Source organism: Colobus angolensis, unplaced genomic scaffold (assembly GCF_000951035.1).
Source record: "Colobus angolensis palliatus isolate OR3802 unplaced genomic scaffold, Cang.pa_1.0 Scaffold115, whole genome shotgun sequence".
Taxonomy (NCBI): domain Eukaryota; kingdom Metazoa; phylum Chordata; class Mammalia; order Primates; family Cercopithecidae; genus Colobus; species Colobus angolensis.
This window is the reverse complement of record NW_012112586.1, coordinates 2,299,502-2,323,517: the sequence shown is the minus strand read 5'-3', so window position 1 is coordinate 2,323,517 and position 24,016 is coordinate 2,299,502. Positions and strand designations below refer to the sequence as shown.

At 52.1% G+C, this 24,016-nt stretch overlaps 1 protein-coding gene across 2 annotated transcripts in view; it reads left to right on the top strand.

The window, feature by feature from the left end:
• Positions 1–24,016, top strand: part of ADGRD1 (adhesion G protein-coupled receptor D1) — a 190,553-nt gene that overhangs the window by 123,013 nt on the left and 43,524 nt on the right. For both annotated transcript variants that reach the window (XM_011961176.1, XM_011961167.1), the window contains one exon: positions 4,974–5,097. In XM_011961176.1, the coding sequence (XP_011816566.1) occupies positions 4,974–5,097 (124 nt within the window). The remainder of the gene's footprint in view (positions 1–4,973; positions 5,098–24,016) is intronic.

Here is a 24,016-nt window from a genome sequence, read left to right as displayed (position 1 = left end):
ATGTACCACAGTTTATCTTCTCCCAAGTAGAGGAACATCTGGGTTGTTTTCAGAGTGGGATCATTATGATGAAAGCTGCAAGGTTTACCAGCTTTGCTTTCCTGGGGTAAACCACACTTGGCCATGATGTATTATCTTTTTGTATACTGCTAAATCTAATTGGCTACAGTAGTTGAGAATTTTTGTGTCTACATGCATGTCGGATATTGGTCTGCAGTTTTCTTTTTTTTTGTAATGTCTTTGTTTTTATATCGAGGTAATGATACCTTCATAAAAGTTACATTTTGGAATGCACTTTGGAATAGTTTGTATAGAACTGATATCATTTCTTCCATTGCAGTCGAGTTCGGCATGAAGTCATCTGAGCCTTGTTTTCAATGTTGGCAGGTTTTCAACTACACATTCAGTTTCTTTTATGGATGCAGGACTATGTAGGTCATCTGCTTCTTTTTAAATACGTTTTAGCTATTTATGTTTTTTTGAAATATTCATCAATTTCATCAAAGTTGTTTAATTTACAGGCACAGAGTTTTGTGGTATTCCCTTATTAGCCTTTTTCCTGTTTGAAGGGTCTGTGGTGATGTTCCCATTTCACTTTTTATGTCTATAATCTGTGTCTTCTTTTTTCTGAGTCACTCTTACTATAGGTTTATTAGTTTTATTGATTTTTTCCAAAGATACAACTTTTGGCTTCATTGATTTTTCTCTCTTGTGTTGCTGTTGTCAATTTCATTGACTTATCCTCTGTCTTTAATTTACTTCCTTCAGCTTTCATTGAGTTTAATTTGCTCTTCATTTTAAAAGTTCTTAAAGTGTAGGTTTAGGTTATTGCTATGAAGTTTTATTATTTTCTAATATAAACATTTAATGCTGTATTTTTTTTGTAAGCACTGATTTAGCTGCATCCCACACATTTTGGTACGTTGTTTTTCTTTTGTTTAAATTTAAAATATTTTCTAATTTTCCTTGTGACTTCTTCTTCAACCTCTGTGTTATTTTGAAGTGTGTAGTTTAGTTCCAAATAGTTGGGAATTTTCCAGAGAGCTTTCTGCTGTTGATTTGTAAATAGTTTTTTTATGATCAGAAAATATTCTTTCTATAATTTTAGTTCTTTTAAATTTGTTAAGTTTTTATGAGACCCCGTATATGTTCAGTCTTTGATAAACGTCCTATGTGCACCTGAAAAAAAGTGTATTCTTGGTGGGGTGTTCTATAAATGTCAATTACACCCAGCTGACTGATAGTTAGGATTATGTCTTCTATATTCTTACTACTTTTCTGTCAACTTGTTCTGTCAATTAAAGAGAGAAGAGTGTGAATTCTCCAATTTTAGTGGTAGATTTATCTATATCTCCTTCTAGTTTTATGAATTTTTCTTTAATGAATTTTGAAGTTCTGTTATTAGGTACATGTGTGTTTAGGATTGTTATATCTTCTTGGAAAATTAGCCCTTTTATCGTTACGTAATGTCCCTCTTTACCCTGGGAAATATGTGTTACTTTAAAGTTGACTTAGTCTAATTTGGATAAAACTACTCTGGCTTTGTTGATTAGTGTTTGAGTGCTATATCTTTTCCCATAATTTAACTTTTATCTTATATATTTATATTTAAAGTGGGTTTCTTTTAGACTCCATATAGCTGGGTCTTGTGTTTTCTTTAATCCAGTCCTCAAATTTCTGTTTTTCATTGACATGTTTAGACGATTTACATTTCGTGTAATCGTTGGTGTGGCTGGATTAAAATCTGCCATTTGCTAGATGTCTTCTAACTTTTCTGTCTTTTTAAAATGTTATCTTTTTCTGACTGCATTTGGGTTGTTGGATATCTTTTATGATGCTATTTTATCTCTACTATAAATGATTTCTAATTTATACATCCTTTTAACTTTTTTGGTAGTGGTTACCTAAGCTTACAGTGTGTATATGTCTAATTCACTCATGCCTGCCTTCAAATGCTATGATATCATTCCAAATGTATTCTAAGACATTATAATAATAGGTTCACACTTCCTCCTGCCCATTCTGTGTGCTGTTGTTGTAGTACATTTCACCTTTACAGACACCATAAACACAATGCATTGCTAGTATTTTTGTCCGCTGGACATTGAGTTATCTTCTAGAGCAGTTATAGCAATTAAGACAATAATAATTGCCTATTTACCTTCACTTATTCCACTTCCAGCAATTCTAGTTCTTTCTGTAGATTTTTGTGTAGTATCATATTCCTTTAACTCTTCTTTTAGTTCTTGTCCACTGGCAATAGATTTAGTTACCATTTGAGAAAGTATTCTCTTTTAGACTTGAAAGATTTTCACTGGGCTTAGAATTCTGGGCCGCTTTTTTTCCTAGACTGATTTAAGAAATTATACAAGTAATGTATCAATATATTACTTTGTTCAAAAGTAAAACATTATAGAAAAGTATGTGTTCCCTTTGATCTTTACCTCTTATGCTGACCTCCACCCCTTTTCCCAGTAATAACTACTGTGGGAGGGTTTTTTGGGTGTTTTTTCAATAATTTATGTATAATTTATATTTATAATCATAGGAAATATATGGTGCTGCTTAATTCAGTGTTTCTTCCATCATTCCTCCACCTTTTGTTTCTGTGTTTTGCCTGAATGGACATACATGTCTTTTACCGTATTTATGTACGTTACACTTTATTTATGCGTGACTGAACATTTTTCTGTTTAGATGCAGGCTTCCTGGGTCCCAGGGCCGTACATATCTTTAATGTTATTTGATGCTGCTTTGTCTGGCTTCCATAGCAGATTTATTTATGCACAAGCTGCAAGCCTGCCCCTTTGTTTTCGCTGACTCCCTTGGAAGTAGATCTTCCTGGATGCCACTTAAGGCTCTACTCCTCTGGCTAACTAGGTCATCGTCACACCTTTGCAGCTCCATCTAAACAACGTGACTTTCGTGTTGTTTAGCTTACCCTTTGTGTAAGCAGAAGGGGCAGCTCATACCCATGGCCATGTTCACCTAATCCAGTGCCTGTTAATGTTCAGGCCCCCTTCAAATTGAAGTATGGTTCTCATGCAGCCAGTTGACAGACAAAGGTGCAGTATATAACACAACAGCTGGTGTTTGCTGACTCCCTCCAAGGTCCTGGGAAAATTAGATCAAAAGGGGTGGGGAGGTAGAAGAGGAGGACATGACCCCATCTTTAAGTCCCATCAGTTCTGAAGTTATTAATGGGGTTTTGTTCCTCTCAGTTGGTACGTCTGAGCGCTTTGTCCTCTGCTCTCTGCTAAATGCCTTCTCCCTCCCCTAGGAGAGCAGGTCATTAATCCTGAAAATCACCACTGAGCTGCTGTCTGAGTCTCCATCCTCAAACTCAGAGCCACCCCTGGGTCATGTCTGAATGACCATCCCAGCCCCTCCCTTGGGCTCCACATCACCCAGGGCTAATGCACGGTTACCATTGCCCAAGGCTGCTGGTGTGTGCTCGATCCAGAGACATTGGCTGGAGAGGTGCGAGCTGGCATCTTCATCACTCATGCCACCGGACAGCCACAGTTCTCATCTGCCACATCCATGCTGCCACCACAGTTGAAAGTGAATACAAAGCAAATACAAACTAGAGCCTTTTAATTTATTCACCTTTATAAATGCTTTCCCCCAAGCGCCATTGCCTTTGGCTGAAGCAAGGATTTGTCTTTACTGATAACTTGAGGTTCTAACTTCAGGGAAGAACCATTTAAATCTTTTTTTTTTTTCTTTTGGAATTTGAAAATATTGAAGACAGGGTACAGTGGCTCACGCCTGTAATCCTAGTACTTTGGGAGGCTGAGGCAGGAAGGTGGTTTTAACCCAGGAGTCCGAGACCAGCCAGAGCAACATAGCAAGACTGTATCTCTACAAAAAAACAAAGAACAATGTTAACTGGGCACGGTGGCATGCACCTGTAGTCCCAGCTACCTGGGAGGCTGAGGTGGGAGGATCGCGTGAGAGCAGGAGGTCAAGGCTGCAGTGAGCTATGATCGCACCACTGCACTCCAGCCTGGGAAACAGAGTGAGACCCTGTCTCAAGGCAAACAAACCAACAAAAAAGAAAATATAGAGAAATACAGAGAAGAAAATGAGAGTCACCAATATTCACAGCAACAGGATTAACCGCAGTTAACTGAGAGCACGTTTCCTTCCCGTTGTTTTTGTCTAGGTTTACACTTTACAAAGTCATGCAAGTAATATATCCACGCATTATTCACATAAAAAGTAAAACATTATAAAAAAGCAAGGGTCTCCTTAGACCTTTCCGTCTCATCCTGATCTCGCCACCCTGTCTCTGATGGTGACACCGTGGGGAGTTTCTATGCGAGCGTTTTCTCCGCAGTCTCTGTGTCAGTCATAGCTGTGTCCATGGAAAGCCTGTGGTGCTGCTGGCCCCACGGGCCTCGCCTCGTAGTTAGTCACTGTACATTGTGTTCTGGTGTTTTACCTTTATCAATACACATTGGTCAAGGATGTTCTTTTTAACTGATGCGAGGTGTTTTATCATATTTCTCTCTCCCACACCGCACTCACCCGTTTTTCCCGATGGGCGTTTAAGTTACCATCACTCATGATTCAGTGACCAGTCTTGAATGTGGTCCCTGGCGCGTGCCGCTGCCCGTGCTGTAGGCGCAGGGCTGTGGGCTGTGTGCGTTTCATTTTGTGCTGGGCCTTGTCCAGGTGCTTTTCAGGGTGATTGTGCTGAAGCAGCTCTCCGTTCCCTATCCCAGAGGGAGGGCCTTGCTTCCTGTGGCCTGACCAGCAGCAGAGGCTCTCCAGCTCTCGCTGGCCTCATGGCCAGAATCTCTTCTCCCAACCCCCACCCCATGGTGTGGGTGTGCATTCCTGGAGTGGCAGGTGTGGGCACCGCTGTGAGTTCACAGGGCCATGTGGTGTAGGGGGTGCTGCTTTCAGGCCCCTGCCTGCCAAGGGTGCGGTGCTACCTCCTCTGATCCTTTCTCCTGTGTCCTCAGCTCCGGAGAAGGGGTCTGGTCGAACCAGGGCTGTGTGCTCACGGGAGGAAACCTCACCTACTCCGTCTGCCGCTGCACTCACCTCACCAACTTTGCCATCCTCATGCAGGTGGTCCCGCTGGAGGTAAGAGCCAGGCCTCAGGGGTCCCGGGACCTGGAGGATGTGCCATGAGGCTGCAGGTGGGGGCGGGAGGCATGCTTTGCCCGCCAGTTCCCATGGGCCCTGGGCACATGACTCCATGGGGCCTGTGTTTACAAACGGAATCCATTCTCTTGGCTTCTGCAGTCCAGGGCCCTGCATGTATTGGGTGCCAGCAAACGTCCGAGGAGCCCATGGTTGTGTAAGCCGAGCCCAGTGTGGTGTGCTTCCCACAGCAACGCCCAGACTGCACCTGGGCGGGATCCGTCCCTCTGGCAGATTCTCATTGGGCGCCTACTGTGAGCTGGGTGCTGGGGGCTCTGCTGTAAACAAGAAGAACAACACAGTCCTGCTCTTGAGGAGTTTGGTTCTGGTGGGAAAGACAGATAATAAACAAACTAGCAGATAAATTAGTCACTTTGAATCAGTGTAGGAAGAAAGTGGAAGAGAATGGCCCAGTAGAAGGTGACAACAGGGAATGGGGCTGTCTTCACGGAGCGGTGAGGTGTCTCCGGGACTTGGCGTCTGAATGACCAGAGGAAGCTGATGTCTTGGAGGCCTGGGAGGAGAATGTTCTAGGCCAGGAGACAGCAAATGCACAGGGCAGGGGGCAGGAAGGGGCGTGGTGTGGCTGTAGATGGAGCACCCTGAGCTCCGAGGTCCTGGGGAGGCAGGAGGCCGGGAGGAGCAGCCTTGGCTCCAGCATCCAGGCCTCAGGGAGGAGCGTGAATTTCATTCTAAATGCGCAGGAAGCCTTTGGAGAGCCGCTCGGGAGCAGCTTGGTCTGAGCTACCCTGGGTTTGGGGCGGGGCAAGCAGACTCGCGTGTCGGTAGAAACCAGGAGTGGAAGGAGGTGTTGCTGCTGACACTGCACACCCACACTCTCCTCTGTGGACTGGGCTTGCAGAAGGGCTGGTTGGGACAGCATAGATGTGGCTGCTCCAAGCCAGGCTGGGTTTGGCAGATGTGTTGGGAACCGGTGATATGTTGGATGCTGGGCTGTAATCTGTTGCTGGCGTTGGGCATTTTGGGGGCTGAGAGAGGGCCAGGCTGGAGGGTAAGTCAGGCAGGGAAGCAGTGACGCCTCCAGCGTCTCCCGGACAGATTTGCCACGAGACTCATCTTGCGTGTGGGGCCCTGGTCTTTTAGAGCCTCATGTGCTCATCATGGCCAGTCACTTCTGGGGGCTCGTTCCCAGTCTAGGGCTCTTCAGGGTGGCTTTGGGAAGAGTCAGGATGTCTCTGATCACAGCAGCTCCCCTGGGAGGGGGTGCCACGCTCAGCTGTTTCCCAGCAGGCACTTTGTCTCCAGGGCATGAACACCCATCCCTGCCTGGGTCACTGCCTGCCTCTGTGGTCACGTTTATCAAGGCCGTGGACAGGCGGAATCTACCTGAACCCACCAGCGTCTGCAGTGTCTGCACTGGACCAGAGGGCAGTGCTGCCCCACGTGTCCTGTGTGGTTTCGTGTGGGTTTTTGGGGGGTTGAATGGGTTGGGCTTCCACCGTCCTGTTGACCAGGAGACAGAACTCTTCAAGGTATAACAGAGGCAGAATCCGGGTTCCGCCTTCTCCCGTCCTGGGAGACTTTTCCTTTTCCGGAAAGAGGGCCTAGGAATGCAGCCTCCCAGGTGTTTGCTGTGGGAAGGACACGAGCTCACTGTGACACAGCCACAGGTCCAGTGCTCAGCCCAGGCAACCCTCACTCCCCAACAGAAACCACCAGCAAACCTGAGGCACAGGATTCTATGTGCGGAGGCTGGGTGGACCGCAGTCACTCTTAGATCAATGGGGACAGGGCCTTGGTGTTTGGAAGTGACTTGTAATGCTGCTGGGGCAGATGGAGATAACCTCATCTTTAAATTCCGTGGAAACGAAATGGCAGATGCCCCTGAGCCGCAGCCCCTCACAGGGCGAAAGATGCACGTGACACTTGCGGCCGGGGTGATCCCAGCCTCACCGGCCCACGGGCTGCTGCTCACATGCCTCAGGGCGAAAGACGCACGTGACACCTGCAGCCGGGGTGATCCCAGCCTCACTGGCCCACGGGCTGCTGCTTACATGAGTGTGTATGAGCCCCACTCTGCAGAAGGCACTGGAGGGAAACAGCTATTCCTGTTTCCAAAGAGAAGGCCCTTTCTTTTCACAAAATGTATGAAGGGCTTGATGTCACACCGTGAATCACTTTTGGAGACTCCAGAGAGATGTCCAAGCCATATTTTATTTTTATTAAATTAAATAAATTAATTTTTAGAGACAGGGTCTCACCCTGTTGCCCAGGCTGGAGTGCAGTAGTCTGATCATGGCTCACTACAGCCTAGAACTCCTGGGCTCAGGCTATCCTCCCACCTCAGCCACCCAAGTAGCTGGGACTATAGGCACATGCCACAACGCCTGGCTAAGTTTTAATTTTTGTAGAGCTGGGCTCTCACCATGTTCCTCAGGCTGGTCTTGAACTCCTGGCTTCAAGCAGTCCTCCCACCTTAGCCCACAAAGCGCTGGGATTACCGGTGTGAGTCACTGCACCGGCTTTTTTGTGTGCGTGTATTAATTAGAGATGGGGCCTCCCTTTGCTGCCCAGGCTCTGAGACGTATCTGAAGTGGATCAGAGGGGGCACCACACACCTTGGGCCTCTCGTGCACAGATGCACACCCAGCATCCTAGACCTGCGTGTTTTGGAGCCTGGACCCAGGAGCCCTTGGCGCTGCGCGAGATGAAGCGTCAGGTGACAGGACCGGCAGTCTCCTCAGTAGCTTCCACGCCGTCAGGGTCCCCCAAGAAGGGCCGGCCATGTAGCAAGCAGAGCTGCCAAGCCCTTGCATGCCAGAGCGTTCTGGCTCAGGGCCGTGGGGTTTTAGAGGTTCCAAAGGGGCAGCTCTGTGGTAAGGCTGGTGGGACCCAAGCCCCCCTGTTGCCCTCACCCTTCAGGGGTAAATGTTGGGCAGGCAGGTGTGACCCGCCAGACAATCCCGAGGGGTGCTCCTTAAGGAGTGGTACCCCGAGAGCAGCTGCCCAGCCAGCGACTGCCCCTTCCCAGTCCCCACACCCCCAGGCCTTCCCAGTGGCCCCTCTTCTCCTGGCTTGCAGACCCCAGGGCCTCCACGTGGAGGTGGGCCGTTCGCAGCTGGGGAGAGCCATGACCTGGGTTGTTGGTGGCAATTTAAAGAAAATTAAACAGAATAAATGAAACTACACTAGAGAGAGGTGAATATAGAAACAGTTCCTGGGTTTAAATTTCTTGCCATGGTCCAGGCCTCAGTCTGAGGAGCACCATCCTCTGTGGATGGCCGTGACGCCGTCTCTCCCCTCCCATGGGCTCCGTTTCTCCTCTCCCCTCCTGCCAGGGCCTGGCCCACAGGGCTCCCTTCGGGCTTCCCTCCTGGTGTCATAGGGAGCAGCCCAGGGGAGAAGGCGCAGAGCTGCCCCCACAGAGAGCACCTGTCCATTCCTGGAGATGGACGGTCTGTACGGTGCTGTGGCCAAGGCTGCTCGTCTCACCAGCGGAGAAACTGAGCCCCAGAGAGAGGGGGCGCTTGCTGGCGGTCCCCCATTGTTCAACAGTGCGTTATTAAATTACTGGTAGAGCCTGGGCTGTTGAGGTAGCACCCGGGCCATGGGGACCTGGTGGTGAGGATGCTGTGGTGCTCACAGAGACACTGCAAATCAGTGCACACCACGTCTTGCCCCGTAAGGGCCACGTGGGAGATCACGTAGCATGACTTGGGGATAATTAGGGACTAAAACACGGTGCTGGTGATGCCGGTGCTGTTTTAAAGACGGAGGCCCAAGAGGGCCTGCCTGAGAAGGTGGCAGTGGATTCTACATCTCAGGGTGGAAAGGATGGAGCCTCCTGGCCCAGGCAGAGGACAGGGCGCAGGCAGAGGGCAAGGAGGCAGCAGCCTTGCTCTTGGTCCTTGGGGAGACGCCAGGGCTGAGGCAGGGGCTCCAGGCCCAGGGGTCATGAGGGGCAGGAGGCAGGGAGCAGGAGAGGTGGTGGAGGCTGCTGCAGAGACCCAAGAACCGGCACCCTGCTGGTGTGGCAGGGGTGGAGGGGCAGGAGTGGCACTGCAGATGACTGAAAACGCTGGCGATCTGTTTCTCCCATGAAATCTTCTGACTGTTAGAGGTGTCGTCAGTTATTACTTCTGAGCCATATGTGAGAGGTCATCTGTGTGCTGGACCAGCCGCCCAGGGTCTTGTGAAGATGCAGATCCCTCATTCCGCGGGTCTGGGGTGGGGCCTGGCATCCTTGTTTCCGACAAGGCCTGGGTGGAGTGAGGCCCCGCTGGTCCCAGACCACCCTCTGGACAGACCCAGGCACAGGCACCCAGTCTGCAAACATCAGCTCAGATTTCTGTTCACGTCCTGGGAGCTGGCTGCAGCAATTGTTACCCAATCTGTGCACGGATAGTCTGGCCCCAAATATGTGCTCATTGGCATGTGAAAAACTTCCTTTGTCCCAGGAGCTGCAGGAGAGACAGGTCGTCAGCCTGGAAGTGAGTGAAGTGGGAACCTGGAAGATTCAGAAACAGAAGAAATAGACTGTGGCTTAAAAAGGAACCCAAACCAAGGGCCAGTGGGCAGGGGTTCTGGACACAGGCATTGCCTTCAGGGAACATCTTCCTTTATGCATAACTCTGCAGAGTGGGTGCTGGGCCCACTGGCTGCTGGGAGCCATTTATTGAATGCAGGCTGGTGATTGTGGCTGTCACACAGCTGACCACCTGGGAGTAAGGGAAAGACAGTAACAGGCACCATTTCAGAGGCTCCCTGCCTGTAGATGCTCCTAACTGTTGGATACTCCCTGCCTGTAGGTGCTCCCTGCCAGTGAGTGCTCCCTGCCAGTGAGTGCTCCCGGCCAGTGAGTGCTCCCTGCCTGTGGAGGGCTCCCTGTCTGTGGGTGCTCCCTGCCTGGTGGGGTCTTGCACTCAGGCCTGCCCTCTCCTTCAGTCCTCACCACATGAGTGAGGTGCTATCATTGTGGCCATCACAGGTGAGTCATAGGGGATTCCCTGAGGTCACATCAGGTGGCAGAGCCCGGCCTTGAGCCAAATCCCGAATGTTGGGGCTGTGCCCGGGCTCTGGAGCACCAGCTACCTGGGAGCAGTGCCTCCTCTTCTGGGCCCTCTATAGGCTGAGAACTAAAACCCAGTGTGGCTTCCTTCTCAGCATGGCCGGAGAGAGGGAGGTGCACTTTCAGCTGAAAACTGTGTTTGTACATTTTGTGTTTTTGTGGTAGAGGAAGGAAGGGAAGGGCCTGGTCCAGCGAGTAAAAAACCTGGAACAGGGACGACTTATGGGTCTCCATCCATCACACTCCCTCTCGGTGACACTGGATTTCGACAGTCTGTGGGTGTCTTCGTGGGAGCAAATCACATCTATTCATTGCGAGAAAAGGTTGATTTAAAAATGGTTTAAAATTATCCATGCTAAAAATGAACATTCTCATCAACATTAAAAAAAGTTAAGACTGATATCGTAAGTAGAAACCAAATTTGCAGTATGCTCAGAGAATTAATAAAAATAGCACCAGTGACCTTATTTGGGTTCCTGGCGCAGGCTCTCTGCTCAGGAGCTCACATCCGCATCGTGTGCCTTCTCTCTCCGAGGCTTTCCCCGGGCTTTTCTCCATGCCCAGCCTCCTCCTCGGTGGTGTTTGGGGAAGCCCCCTTCCTCCTAAGTGGGCAGTGCCGTTTTTGTGGAAAGCCCATCAGACAACAGGGTTCACCTGAGTGAACGGGGCTGAGGTGGGGCGGGCTTCAGGGCTGCTGTCCAGGGGAGGGAGACCCCGAAACGACACTCCGTCTTTGCATCCTGCTGTCAACTGGTGGTTAGGACCCAGGCCCTGAGGGGCCATGTCAAGGCATCTGCTGATGGACACCATGATGGCTTCCAGCACCTGGCGACTTCTGGTGGTTCTCGAGTGCATGACCCTGCACACGCTTCTTTAGAATAAATTGCTGGCAGGCGAATCTGTGGGCAAAGGGCACAGGCATTTTGGTTTTGAAAAACATTGCTGCATTGCACTCTGGGAACCATGTACCAATTTATTCCTCCTCCAGCCACGGGCAAGAATGGGTAACTTTGCTTTACATGTGAGTTACAAAAACATGGCGTCATCTCTGGGTGCTTCTAACTTCTCCTGCTGAGTGCAGTTCAAGCAGGGCAACGAACACCCGGGTTGTCCAGTAGATCTGCATCCAGACCCACCCCTCACCACCCCAGCCGCTTTACTCCCCAGGCGTGCTTTCTGCACCTTCGAAATTAGCAACCCCAGATCCAGTAAGAACTCAGAGAAGGCAAGTTTTTCTTTTAATTGGATAAAATTTTCCTGGAAAAGTAGGCCATTGGAACAGAGAATTCATCCAGAACAGACTCAGTAACTTCTCAGTACACCCATGAGAATCTATGTCAGAGAGTTAAAAGAATCAGCAAGTAAGATGACATAAAAAAGTATGAAATCAGAATATTTACATTATTTATAGTAGAAGGAACAGAAGCATGAATAAACATAACACTAGTGATTGCATAAATTCTAATACATCCACGCTAAGGGATATTATTCATCTCTGCGCTAAAAGAGGAATGATGAAGTCAGGAAACGCGGTGCAACTGTGAAAGAATGGACTGTCGTCATACCAGTGGGCTTGCAGCGATTTCCAAGGTAACGTTGTGTGAACAGGACAAGAGGTAGACTAGAGCGATACAGATCCCATTTCTGTAAAGCCACGGCAGAATCCCCTGTGCCTGTGCGTGGGTGTGTTCTGTGTGTGTGTTTAAATATGCAACATTTGTATCTTGGTATGTGATTATCAGAAAGGCATGGACAGCGCATTCAAGGTTGTTAGTGGGCAGGGGCAGGAGGGGGCCACACAGGTAAAGCAGTGGCAGGAGCTGGGGAGAGAAAGGACTGTAAACACCAGCCTGTGGGCTCTGACCCAGGTGTGTATTTGTGTGGAATTGCATGACATGATCAAATGAATAAAATCAGCTACCTCGAAGAGGTGTTTCTGAGGCCTGCTACCCAGGGGTGATGTTTCATGCTCACTGCTCCTTCCTGACGCCTGGGCACTGAGACACGCCTTTGCCTGTGTTTGCTGTATCGATGAGGGCATGGAGGATTGAGTCTGTTCTACAAGGGGAGAGGAACTCAGGGAAAGAGATGTGTTCTCCTTGGAGGCCGGAATGCCCCATGCATGCTGGTTTAGTCAGTGGATCCCAGTCATGCTGACACAACTGGTCTGTACTGCCGCAGGTAGGTGGGAGTTCAACTTTCTGTCCTCTCTAAGGACTGGCCGGCAGGGTATGAGGGAGCGAGGACCTGAGGTTAACACAGGGGTGGATGCAGGTGTGGGCTGGCTCAGCCAGGAACCAAGAGGAGGGCTCAGGCGTGGACCACCCAGCATTTCTTGCTGAAGCCACGCACCCAGTGAAGGTGCTGGGCATGGGGACTGGTGCCGTGGAAGGCATTTGGGCCCGGCCTTAGGGAAAATTCAGCCACACCTGTTCCTGGCACTTGTGTTCCCCGCTCAGGGTGTGCAGGCCAGGGAGATGGCCTCGTTGTCTAAGGTGGGAGAGCCCCCGGATTTTGACGGATAGTCCTGCCAAGGCTGCACCCAGTGAGGAAGGGCAGTGGTCGAGGAGTGTGTGGGAGCTTGGGAGGAGCCCCAGGGCCCGCCGCAGTGCGCTCTTTTTCCTGCAGGTGGCCGCTTCCTCCCAGGTGGCCGCTTCTCAGGCTTCGGGCATGGGAAGCATCCCAGGCATGGGCACCTGCCTTGGGGTGACTCTGACCTGGGGGGTGCAGGAGCCCTGTGCCAGTACAGGAGCCCCTGGGAATGCCAGTGCCCGAACACCCCTTCCTGGGGTCTGGTGGTCACAGGGAAATAGCACTTCAATAAGATGGTCGTGAACCGTAGTCTGAAGGCTGACTCTGGCCAGTGAACGGGCTTCCTTTAGCCCGCAGAGGCTTAAATTTTTAAAAATTGGTTGTCAATATTCCAAAACACAGATATTTTATCTAAACTTTTGGATTTTTTTTTTTTAAATAAAAAAAGAAGGGGAAAATTTGGCCATGCTAGGCTTCCCCGTCTGGCTGGAAACGATGCTGGAGGCGAGTGGCTGCCACCCCTGTGCTCAGGGCGAGGTCCCCAGAACCCCCCGGTCCACATGGCCTCCCTGTACCACAAGCAGCTGTCCCTCCTCATCGTGTTCGTATCGCTCTTCTGCTTTTAGGAGACCGTGAAATGCTTCCTCCTCTTTTCTGGGGGGAAAGTGGCATCTCCACTGAGAAGGACTTTGGTTAGAACTGTGGGAGGGTGCATGCTCGTTTTGGCAGCACAGTCCCACCTGGTGGTTATGTCTGCAGGCCCCTGCCGCCCTCCTGAGCTGATGCCCTGCCTCTCGGAGGCATTTGAGGTTGTGGTTTCTGAGTCAGAGGAGTCCGTGTCCTGAAACCAACTGCAGGCTTTTCTGGGCATTTCTAAATCTAGCTACGGGTGGGAGAGGAAGGGCACCGTGGGGGCACACCACGCCTTCCTGAGGCAGGAACGGCACGGCCTCCACCCGGACCCACGTTTCTAGGCCTGGCGCCCTGCGGTTACCCAGGCAGGTGCAGCCTTGAGCCCCTCAGACAGGCTCTGGCTCCAGGGAAGGGCACAGGGCAGGCAGTGGCAGGGGCCTGAATTACATAGCATTGCTGGGAGCTGTGAGAACCACTCTGAGCTGTATTTGCGGTCCCGAGGGTGTGTCACAGGCGAGACTGTGCCAACAGTGGTGCCAGCAGCTGCAGCATGTACAGCTCGAGTCAGAAATAGCCTCCCTCCACGGGGTCTCTGTGCGAATGTCAGCCAGACCACCTCCCAGCAACACCTCCTGCGAGCAGCTGGGGTCAGCAGTGGCCCCTCTGTCTCCCAGCCAGCTGGACGAATGTCAGCCAGACCACCTCCCAGTAACACCTCCTGCAAGCAGCTGGGTTCAGTAGTGGCCCCTCTGCCTCCCAGCCAGCTGGACACACAGGTCCCTCCTGGTGATATGCCGAGAGGCTGCAGGTGCCTGCTCTGAGCCTCAGTTTCCCTGCTGCGACATGGGTGGGACATTTTCCTTGTGGAGCTGTGGTGGTTATCAGAGGAAGGAGAAATAGGCACCACTCAGGCCGAAACACCCAGCCTCAACACCCAGCCTCAGCACCCAGCCTCAGCACCCAGCCCTGAGCACTCAACTCGGTACCCACCCTCAGTCCCCAGCCTCAGCACCCAGCCTCAACACCCAGCCCTGAGCACCCAGCCTCAGCACTGAGCCCTGAGCACCCAGCCCCAAACACTGCCTGACGGAGTGAGGTCACAGTGAGCCGTGAGTATGAGGTTCCTGGGGATGTCCTGGCCCTGAGGACCCCGTGAGAGTGGAGTGGGAGTGGGGTGGAGCAGGCCTGGCTACTGCCCCTGGGACTGCAGCCATCCCAGCATTAACCCGTTCATGGCCACAAGTCTCCTTCCACTCGCTCTTTGTAAGAAGGTTCAGTCCTTGGCTGTGGGCACCAGGTCTGTTGCCCTATTGATGGGGATGGGGGGGAACTATGGAGGCTGGAGGGCCTCAGAGGAGAAGCCCCTCCACCCATCCCTGCACCCCTCTAATCCTGGAGGCAGAAGAGTGTCCTGCCTTGCCCAGGAGTAACAAAGAAGTTGGTTTGTTCAGCAACCCACCCCCTGACTCCCGGAGCAATGCCGTGGTTCACTAGCGTCTTCCGGCCGAGTAGGGAGGACATCTGTCCTCAGTGCCGTCCTCTTAGAGACCCAGAAAATTGTCACCATCCCTTCTGATTTCCCAGCCTCTGCAGTTCTTCCAGAAGGAGAGGGTGGTGGGCAAAGCCTGCTGGGTCCTTCTGCATGGGCTCCTTACCATTCCACCAGCACCTCCAGGTGCATGGGTGCGTGCTGTTCCCACCCCGCCTCACGGGGGAGTTTTCCCAAGCCCTGTCCTGGGCTGCTGAGAGCTGGGCTGGGGGTGGGAGCTGGGAGCTCGCCGGCGGGAGGCGCAGGGGCATGCGTCCTTCTATCCCCTCCCGTCTCCCACCCTACGCACCCCTCCCATGCCCCTCCAATCTCCCTCAAGACGCCCACTCTCGGCCCCCAGAGCCCTCCCCTGTACCTGTGGCCTGTGCCTCTCTGAGTGGAGAGCTGAGTGAGCCCTGGGAGCAGGGACGACACCTGCCACCCCCATCTCTCCTGTCAGTGCCCCCGGCTCTCAGGCTGCCGGCCACCTGGGACATTGGGAAAGGACCTAAGAGGTGAAAACCTGCGTTTCGGGGTGGAGCAGCAGCCAGGAGCTTCCGGGACTCAGCTTTGCCATCAAACAGCCCCAGCCCTGCCTGGGCACCTCGCAGTCCTGGGGGCAGGGAGACGTAGGTTCAAGGTTCTGAGGGTTCCACCCCTGCCCCTCTTGACAAATTCAATTTCCTTTGCCTCCTCCAGCCAGACCCAGGCTGCTGCCTTTAGAGGAGAAGCAGATGTTGCTTCATTTATTCCCGAATTCTCCTGAAGCAGTGTCTGCTCGGGAGCTGTGCTGTGCTTGAGCCGCTCTGCAGAGGTAGCTGGCAGCAGCCTCTGGGGTGATCCCGTCTTGGGGGATCTTCTTGCAGGGCTACCCTCAGAATTGGGGTCTCACTCTGTGGGGCTGGGGGCGGGCCGGGTGGCCAGGACTGGGAACATGGTCGGGGTCAGACTGGATGTTCCAGGGGCAGATGGATGCATAGCCCAGCTGAGGGATTGGGTCGCTTTGGCGGGGCAGCTGTGGGCTGCAAGGCTGTGGTCAGAGCGTGACGTCTGAAGCGAGCCAGGTTTCTGGTCAACACGTGTTTTTTGTTATGAGTGTGCTGAATCTTGGGAATTAGAGTGGGGATGTGGGCCATCTAGGAGAAGCTGCCAGCCCCCGTGTTAGGAGTGGGGACAGGAGCTTGAGGGCTCTTTCTGGGACATACAGGAAGATGGGGTGTCAGAAGACAGAGGGGTTCTGTAGGCTGACTTGTTTGTAAAGATGATACACGCACGTGGGAAAATGCAAGAAAACTGAAGGCAGAGAATGGAAACTGATGGTCACGGCCACCGTTCCTGCCTCCCGGCCCTGCCCAGAGCAGCGGCCTAGACACATGCTTGCTTTTCTGTCATTCCAGATGCGGTTGCTGAGCCTGGGGCCCTGCATTGCTCTTTGTTCTATTTCTGTTTGTTTTTTAAATTTTCTGTACCTCAATGGATGCAAACCGATTTGTTCTTTAAACAAAGGATGGTGAAGTATAAAGATTGCTCCCTTTATTTTTATTTACTGTTTATCTGTTTTAGAGACAAGGTTGCACACCGTGGCCCAGGCTGGACTCAGTGGCGCCACCTCGGCTCACTGCAGCCTTGACCTCCTGGGCTCCAGAGATCCTCCTACCTCAGCCTCCCAAGTAGCTGGGATTAGAGATGTGCACCACCATGCCTGGCAAGATGGCACACTTTAAAAAAAAATGGTATCCTGGAGGTTGCTCCTTCTCGGGATACACAGAGCCACATCTTCCCGTGTTAACCACTGCGTAGCTCTCCCATGGGTGGACACTGAAGTGATGGTGGTCTTTGGCCACAGCAAACAACCAGCATCCTGTGCCACACATCCCACCTCCACCTGTGAGGACGGGTTCCTGTGGTGGCACTGCCCTGTGGTGGCACTGCCCGGCCAGTTTTACATCGCCGCAGCTGTTTAAAGCAGCTGTCGTCTGGGGCACAGCAGGGGCTGGGCCCTGAGTTCCCAGTCATGTTGGGTCCTGGGTTCTGCTCTGAGATCCACCTGCCTCCTGCTGCCCGGCTCTGCCTCCCAGGGCCAGCCACTGTGCTGAGGCCCAGGTCTGTCACGTGGGGTAGGTGATGGGAGGGGAGGAGGCCCAACAGCTCTTCTCTGTCACCGCTACAGGTGGCTTTTCGGGCAGCGGCCATGCCTCTGCTATGGCTGCAGCCCTGCTGGACAGTCTGTGGATCTGGCTTCCACTGGGGAATTTGTGGCATGGCACATTCCTGGGCCACCTCACTACCCCTGTGAGGTCCCCCTTCTCTCCCCTCCCGAGAGTTGGCAATTCCCTGAGTCAAATGTTCCACTCTTGGAAAGTCTGGAGTGGCTTCTCTTTTCCCAGCTGGCCCCAGACTGATGCGCAAGCTGTGCAGCCAGGGGAGGCAGCAGGAGCCCCCAGGGTTCCCGGTCTGGAAAACAAGGGGGCGATGGTCCCCTCAGCTGACTCTTTCAACAGGGTCACGGTGGCCTGAGGCAGGCCAGTCCCAGCATCTACTCAAACATACAGCAGACCAGCTAGGTCCTCGGGGCAGATCTCCTGCCTGTGGCCAGTCCTCCTCCATCCTGCAGCACCCCTCAAGTGGCCAAGCAGCTCATTTCCACCTGTCCCCGGGCTATGGGCTCATTTCCATCAGTGGACGTGTAATGTGCCAGCAACTGGACCCAGCCCAGGAGGAGGCTGGCTGCGTGCTGCTGGCACACACTACGGCTGCCTATGGCCAGGGACGGCCGCCAAACCAGGGATGCCTGCAGTCACAGATCCGCCAGGGCCTGGTCGCTTGTGCTGTCCAGGAGCCGAGGGCAGGAGTGCAGCCCAGCCAGGGACTGAGGGCTGCCTTAAGGGGAGACAAGCCCCGTGAGAGCCTAGGTGCCAGCTGCTGAGGGACCAGAGACAGGGAGGAGCCAGCCTGGCTGGGACAGGGTGGGCGTCAAAGCTGAGGGTTAGTTCAAGGGCTGGTGTGAGGGTGGAGTGTGAACCCAGCCCAGGGGTTCTGCTCTTGTGCCCGGGAACCCATCCTCCGCTCGCCCTGCTCTCTGCTCTATGCTTGGCTTCCTGCCAAGTCCAACCAAGAAGAGATGGTGGTGCTGGGGTGGGCAAAGGGGCCAGCCTCCTGCCTGGGCCCCTGCTGGCATGTTCATCCCCCTGTGGTTCCAGCCCCTGCGTACAGACCCTTCCCCGCACCCCCATGCCAGCCTCACCTGGGCAGGCTAGTCTGGTTCCAGCTTCTGCTGGTGGCCCAGCCTGGCTCTGCTGCCATCCCCTCTCCCGCTGTCCTTCCGTGGTGGCCGCTGTCTGGGCTGCCTCACTGCCTTCTCTGCTTTTTCAGGGCTTCCCTTACCTTCATAACCAGCTCCCCATGTCCCATCCCCTCTACTGAACCAGCGGGGAGGGTCTTGCTTTCCCATGAAGGGAGAGAGAGGGTGGATGGAGGCAGATCAGAGGCACGGGCTGGGGCTGGAGCATGCAGGGCCTCAGAAGTCATGGGGGGTGATGGAGGGTTGAGTCTGAGTCGCAGGCGCCGTGGAGGGGGTAAGCCTCGAGGGATGAGGCTCCAGTGTACAGTGGAGCCCAAGCCAGGAGGGACTTGGTAGAGGATGGGGCTGATGCTGTGGGGAGACCAGGGAAGCCCAGGAGGCCAAAGAGATCAAGGCAGGGGCTCTGGAAATCAGTCAGAAAGAGGATTGGGACAGATGGCTGTCTCGTGGCTGAGAAGCCAGCAGGACTCGGAGGTAGGTGCTCCAAGGGAGAGGGAAGGGCCTGGGTCAGGGCCTTTCTCAGATCATAGCCGTGTGAGGGCTACCATCCCTCTGTCCCTCTGCAGTCGCCTCTGCCACCGCCCCTGTGCGTTTCCATCACAGCCTCATCAACACGGCACTGGCAGCCTTAGGTATTTATTCACGTTTACACATCCACGTCTTTGTTCATTACCCACTTCCCCACTGCGATGAGACTTCCATGCCTGGCACACAGTAGGTGCTGAATACATGCTTGCTGCTGAAGCAGGGGCCATCAGGGGTCAACCCCAGCCCTGCCTCTTGCCAGCTGTATGGTGGTGGGCAGTCACTTACTGCGGCTGCCTCAGTGTCCTCATCTCTAAAGGGAAACCATGCTGTCCACTCACAGGCTTGCTCTGAGGATTCGATGCCTTCAAGCAGCAGGTGCCTTGTTTCTGTCATTTCCAACTACTCTTCTGTGGTTCTCCATGATGCCTAGAGTTTGCCAGATCCTCTCTCGGGCCCTGGGGATTCAGAATTAAACAAGACAATTGAGCTGTCTTCATGGAACTTACTGTCAGAGCTCACATCACTCTGGTCTAGAAGGCTGTGACCTGTCCTGTCTGTCAGGTTCCTGCCCAAGCACTGAGGGCTGTGTGAAGCTCTCTCCCTCCTAACACCCACTCAGTATTTCTCTCCCCCTCCCTCAGATCACCCTCCCTCCCTTCCAATTTCCTCAGGCCATGTGCAGGTAGTGGTGGAGTTAACGTTTAACACGGGTTGCAGGGTTAAGTAGTGCAACGACAAATCCGTGGCTGAATGTGTGTTACAACTAGAATGTGCCTGTAGTAAAGAGAAGGGAGTGAGCCACTATCAGGATCACCTAGATTGCCACTCTGTGGACTTGAAAGCTGTGTTGAAGCAGAGAGGTTTGCAGACCCTGACGTGTGCATGCTGTTTCTTCTTGATCCCTCCTGAAGTCTGCCTCATTATTCAGACCATTGTGTGGAAGAATAATGTATGATGTTACGTGCAAAAGCCATGGGGACTCCAGTTTATGGGGGATCTCAGGAGTTTTCAAAGGTCATTTTGATCATCTATCATTCTTACCTGTGGGCTCACCTTAAAACTCAAGCACCATGTAAAATGTGACCCTCCAATATATCCGGCCTTGTGTTTCTTAGAATCATTTCAAGGCTGCCTGGTCAGGCTATTAGCTCTGTTCAAGGAAAGAGCCATATGTCTCTCTTTTTAGTGTTCCCCATTGTGCCTGGCATGATGCTGACTTTGGGTGGGTTTGATAAAAGTATATGGTAAAGAAACTTGATTGATGATGGGGTTGGTTCATGGTGGGGTTGGTTGATGGTAAGGTTTGCTGGTGGTAAGGTTGGTTGAAGATAGGGTTGGTTGAAGGTAGGTTGGTTGAGGGTAGGATTGGCTGAAGGTAAAGTTGGTTGATGATGGGTTTGATTGATAATCAGGTTGATTGATAGGTTGGTTTATGATGCATTTGGTTAATGGGTTGGTTAATGGTTAGGCTAGTTGATAGTGGGTTGGTTAAATGTCAGTTTATGATGAGTTTGGTTGATGATGGGTCAGTTGATGGTAGAGTTGGTTGATAGTGGATTACTTGAAGGTAAGGTTAGTTGATGGTGGGTTTGGCTGATGGTCAATTGGCTGGTAGATTGGTTGATGATGGGTTGGTTGATGGTAAAGTTGGTTCACGGTTGGTTTGGTTGATGGTCAGGTTGGTTGATGGTGGAGTTGATGATGGGTTGGTTGATGGTCAGGTTGGTTGATGGCAGAGTTGGTTGATGATGGGTTGGTTGATGGTCAGGTTGGTTGATGATGGATTGGTTGATCATGGGTTGGTTGATGGTAAGGTTGGTTGATGGTGGAGTTGGTTGATGATGGGTTGGTTGATGGTGGAGTTGATTGATGATGGGTTGGTTGATGATGGGCTGGTTGATGGTAAGGTTGGTTGATGGTGGAGTTGGTTGATGATGGGTTGGTTGATGGTGGAGTTGATTGATGATGGGTTGGTTGATGATGGGCTGGTTGATGGTAAGGTTGGTTGATGGTGGAGTTGGTTGATAATGAGTTGGTTGATGGTAAGGTTGGTTCATGGTCAGTTTGGTTGATGGTGTAGTTAGTTGATAGGTTGGTTGATGAGGGGTTGGTTGATGTTAAGGTTGGTTGATGGTGGATTGGTTGATGGTGGAGTTGGTTTATAGTCAGATTAGCTGGTGGTGCATCGTTTGAATGTAAGGTTGGTTGATGGTAGGCTTGGTTAATGGTAAGGTTGATTGATGATGGGTTGGTTGATGGTGGGTTGATTGACAATGGGTTGGTTGATGGTGTGGTTAGTTGGCAATAAGGTTGATTGATAATATGGTTGGAAGGCTTACAGTGTAAGTGGGTAGGTGTGGGTCTGGGCTAGGCTCCCATTTGTAGGAAACTCCCAGTAGAATGGGTGGCCAAGAATGGAGATGTTTTAGAGAGTTGACTGACAACTGCAGCCCAGTGTGCAGTGAACTCTCATGTCAGGCTGCTGGAACCTCACTGCGTTTGCAAATAGATGAGCTACAGCTTTATTTTCTCAATTTAAAAGATACTAATCAGTGATGTAGATTTAGGAAATCTGTTGAATCAGTGGCAGAGTCAGATGGGTAGATGTGAGGGCTCTTTCTCCCCTGACGCCTTCAGCAAATCCCTCTGGTTACCATTGTGCCCAATAGTGCTCACTGCTGTTTTCAGAGCTGCGAGATGAGGTAGAAAAAGCTTCCCTAAGTGGACTGCATCCTCAGAGCTTCCCATGTCCCTGGGGGAGAGATGAACCCCATGAAATGCAGCCGCGGTGTCCGAGAGTGACATGCATCCCTCTGGTGGGACGTGAGATAACTTGGCTAGAGCAGAGATGCTCAGGAGTGGGGAGGAGCCAGGGCCTTGTGGGGTGGAGACCTGTGTGGGATGCATCTCTTGGGGGGGCTTCCCAGGGCAGTGGGCCAGGCAGGCTTTTGGACACCACTGCTTTCCTTCCTTCACTAGCAGTGTTTCCATTGGTTTTTCTTTTTCTTTCTTTCTTTTTTTTTTTGAGATGGAGTCTGGCTGTGTTGCCCAGATTGGAGTGCAGTGGCATGATTTCGGCTCACTGCAACCTTCACCTCCTGGGTTCAAGTGATTCTCCTGCCTCCGCCTCCTGAATAGCTGGGATTACAGGTGTGGGCCACCACATCCAGCTAATTTTTGTATTTTTAGTAGAGACAGCATTTCACCATGTTGGCCAGGCTGGTTTCAAACTCCTCACCTCAGGTGATCTGCCTGCCTCGGCCTCCCAAAGTGCTGGGATTACAGGCATGAGCCACTGCGCCTGTCCTCCATTGGTTTTTAACTGAATTCAGTTTGGTGACTGCTGCAGAGGTGGATGTTCGTTTCCAAGAACCACTTCCTCTGCTGAGGCCCAAAACTTTTGTAACTGACCCTTCCTTCCATCTCTAGGCAGAGATCAGTGTGAGGGACAAGACTTTTCTGTTGCCTTAGGAGACAGCAAAGAAAGATTGCATATCCAGTGCAATGTCAGTGTGTCCTGTGTTTGGTTTTATTCTTAGTTTATTTGGTTTTATTCTTAGTTTCTGAAAAATCTCACTTCCTCTAAAACAGCACTTCTTAAATCACATCTCTGTTGTTGTCATTGGGTCTTTTCCCTTCCTCCTCCAAAGAGTTTAAGAAATGCCAAGTTAAATATAGCTAAACAGGTGTTTTTTTTTTTTTTAATTTTTTTTTTACCTGCAGAATCCTCAGAACTCTTAAGTGGCTTTATATTCATCCAAAAAGTCTTCTAAGGGTGCAGAGAATGGAGTGTTTTCCAAACTTATCTGAAACCAGAAACATCATTTCATGGGATTTACTAACAATGTCATGCAGAAACTAGAGTGTCACACACGGAGCGTGGGGAAGGTAGCCTAGAAATTTAGTTCCCTTCACCCACTGTGGCTATGCGATTAATGGGAGTAGCTCTTGGCCTGTCCATCTGCAGATGGAGATGTTTGTTTCCATTGCCGAAAATGCTGTGGTGGGAAGGCACTGGCAGTGTCGCCTGTTGAGGAACTTGTTTTGCCAAACATACTCAGCAGGTGACTGAGGAGTGCCTTCCCCTCCCATAAAGCCCCTTCTGCCGGCAGAAGACGCCTGTGACCTCAGCTCCCACCTGGTGGAGCAGAGATGGGCAGCACTGGGCAGTCCCGGGCCTCCGGGAGGCCCCTGTTCACCCACAGCGTCCCAGGTGCACTGGGTGTTGCCAGGCAGGGATAGGGAGTGGGCTCTGGGCAGAGTTGGTGTGAGTTCACCAAAGTCTCAACCTTGAGTTCCTCCAGCCCAGTTGTAAGAGAGTCCACAAGGGTCAGGGGAAGCCGAGATGGAGGCACACACCCAGGGAACATCGTGGTACCTGCTGCAGGGAAGCCCACGGGCGTGGCTGTGAGTCCCAGGAGGCAGAGGTCAGCAGCCTGAAGGTCTTCTCAGATATGGGAGGCCAGGCCCAGGAGTTGAAGGAGAAAGGTTTATCCATGGGAGAAGGAATAGTGGGGCTCTCCCACCCTAACTGGATGATTCTGCAATAACCAGAGACAAGAACAAGAAATCGCAGCCATTCTCCTGAGGGGACAGGGGGCCCCTTTCTTCAAAGTCCCCTCTCACCCTCAGGCATCATGAACCTAGAAGGGGAATTCTTCCATCTCCCTGGTCCTGGCCACGCAGTGTCCACCTTTCCCATTATAGCCACGATGTCCGTGGAGAGGGAAGTCCAGCCCCCGGGAAATCGGAACTTGTGCCCAGGTCCTTGCCTGCTGAGGCCTGAGCCGGCGTTGGGCACAGGTGGGTCTGCCCAGCCCTCAGCCTCTCTGCCTTGTCCCTGAGCCCGAGAGCACAAAAGAGCCCCTCCAGGGGAAATGCTGCTGGTGTCATGGCAACAGCTGCTTCACTCCTGATAGGGGCCCGGCCAAGGCCCCGTCTCCCGCAAGCACTGGACCCCAGAGAGGATACCACGGCCTGCAGGGTGAAAGTGAGCTCCTGCTAAAAGGGGAGGCCCAGGCTGCGGGGTCCAGGTTGCCCCTACCCCAGCCCCACGCATCTAGGAATCTAGCACGTCTATAGCCCCTCGGGCGTGAGCCCACTCCCTGTCAATCACAGTTGAAGGCAGTGCTTGCTGAGTGTTCGGGCTTCCCATGGCCCCCTGGCCCCAGGTTACTCCCTGAGGTCCAGGACACTGCCTGCCTCCCCTTGAACTGGGGTCCCCTGGGCCTGCGGTGTCTCCTCTGTCATTGCCAACAGCTCTTTATGCACTCAGAGTGGCCTCCTTTTGTTCCTTTGTCCTGGTGAT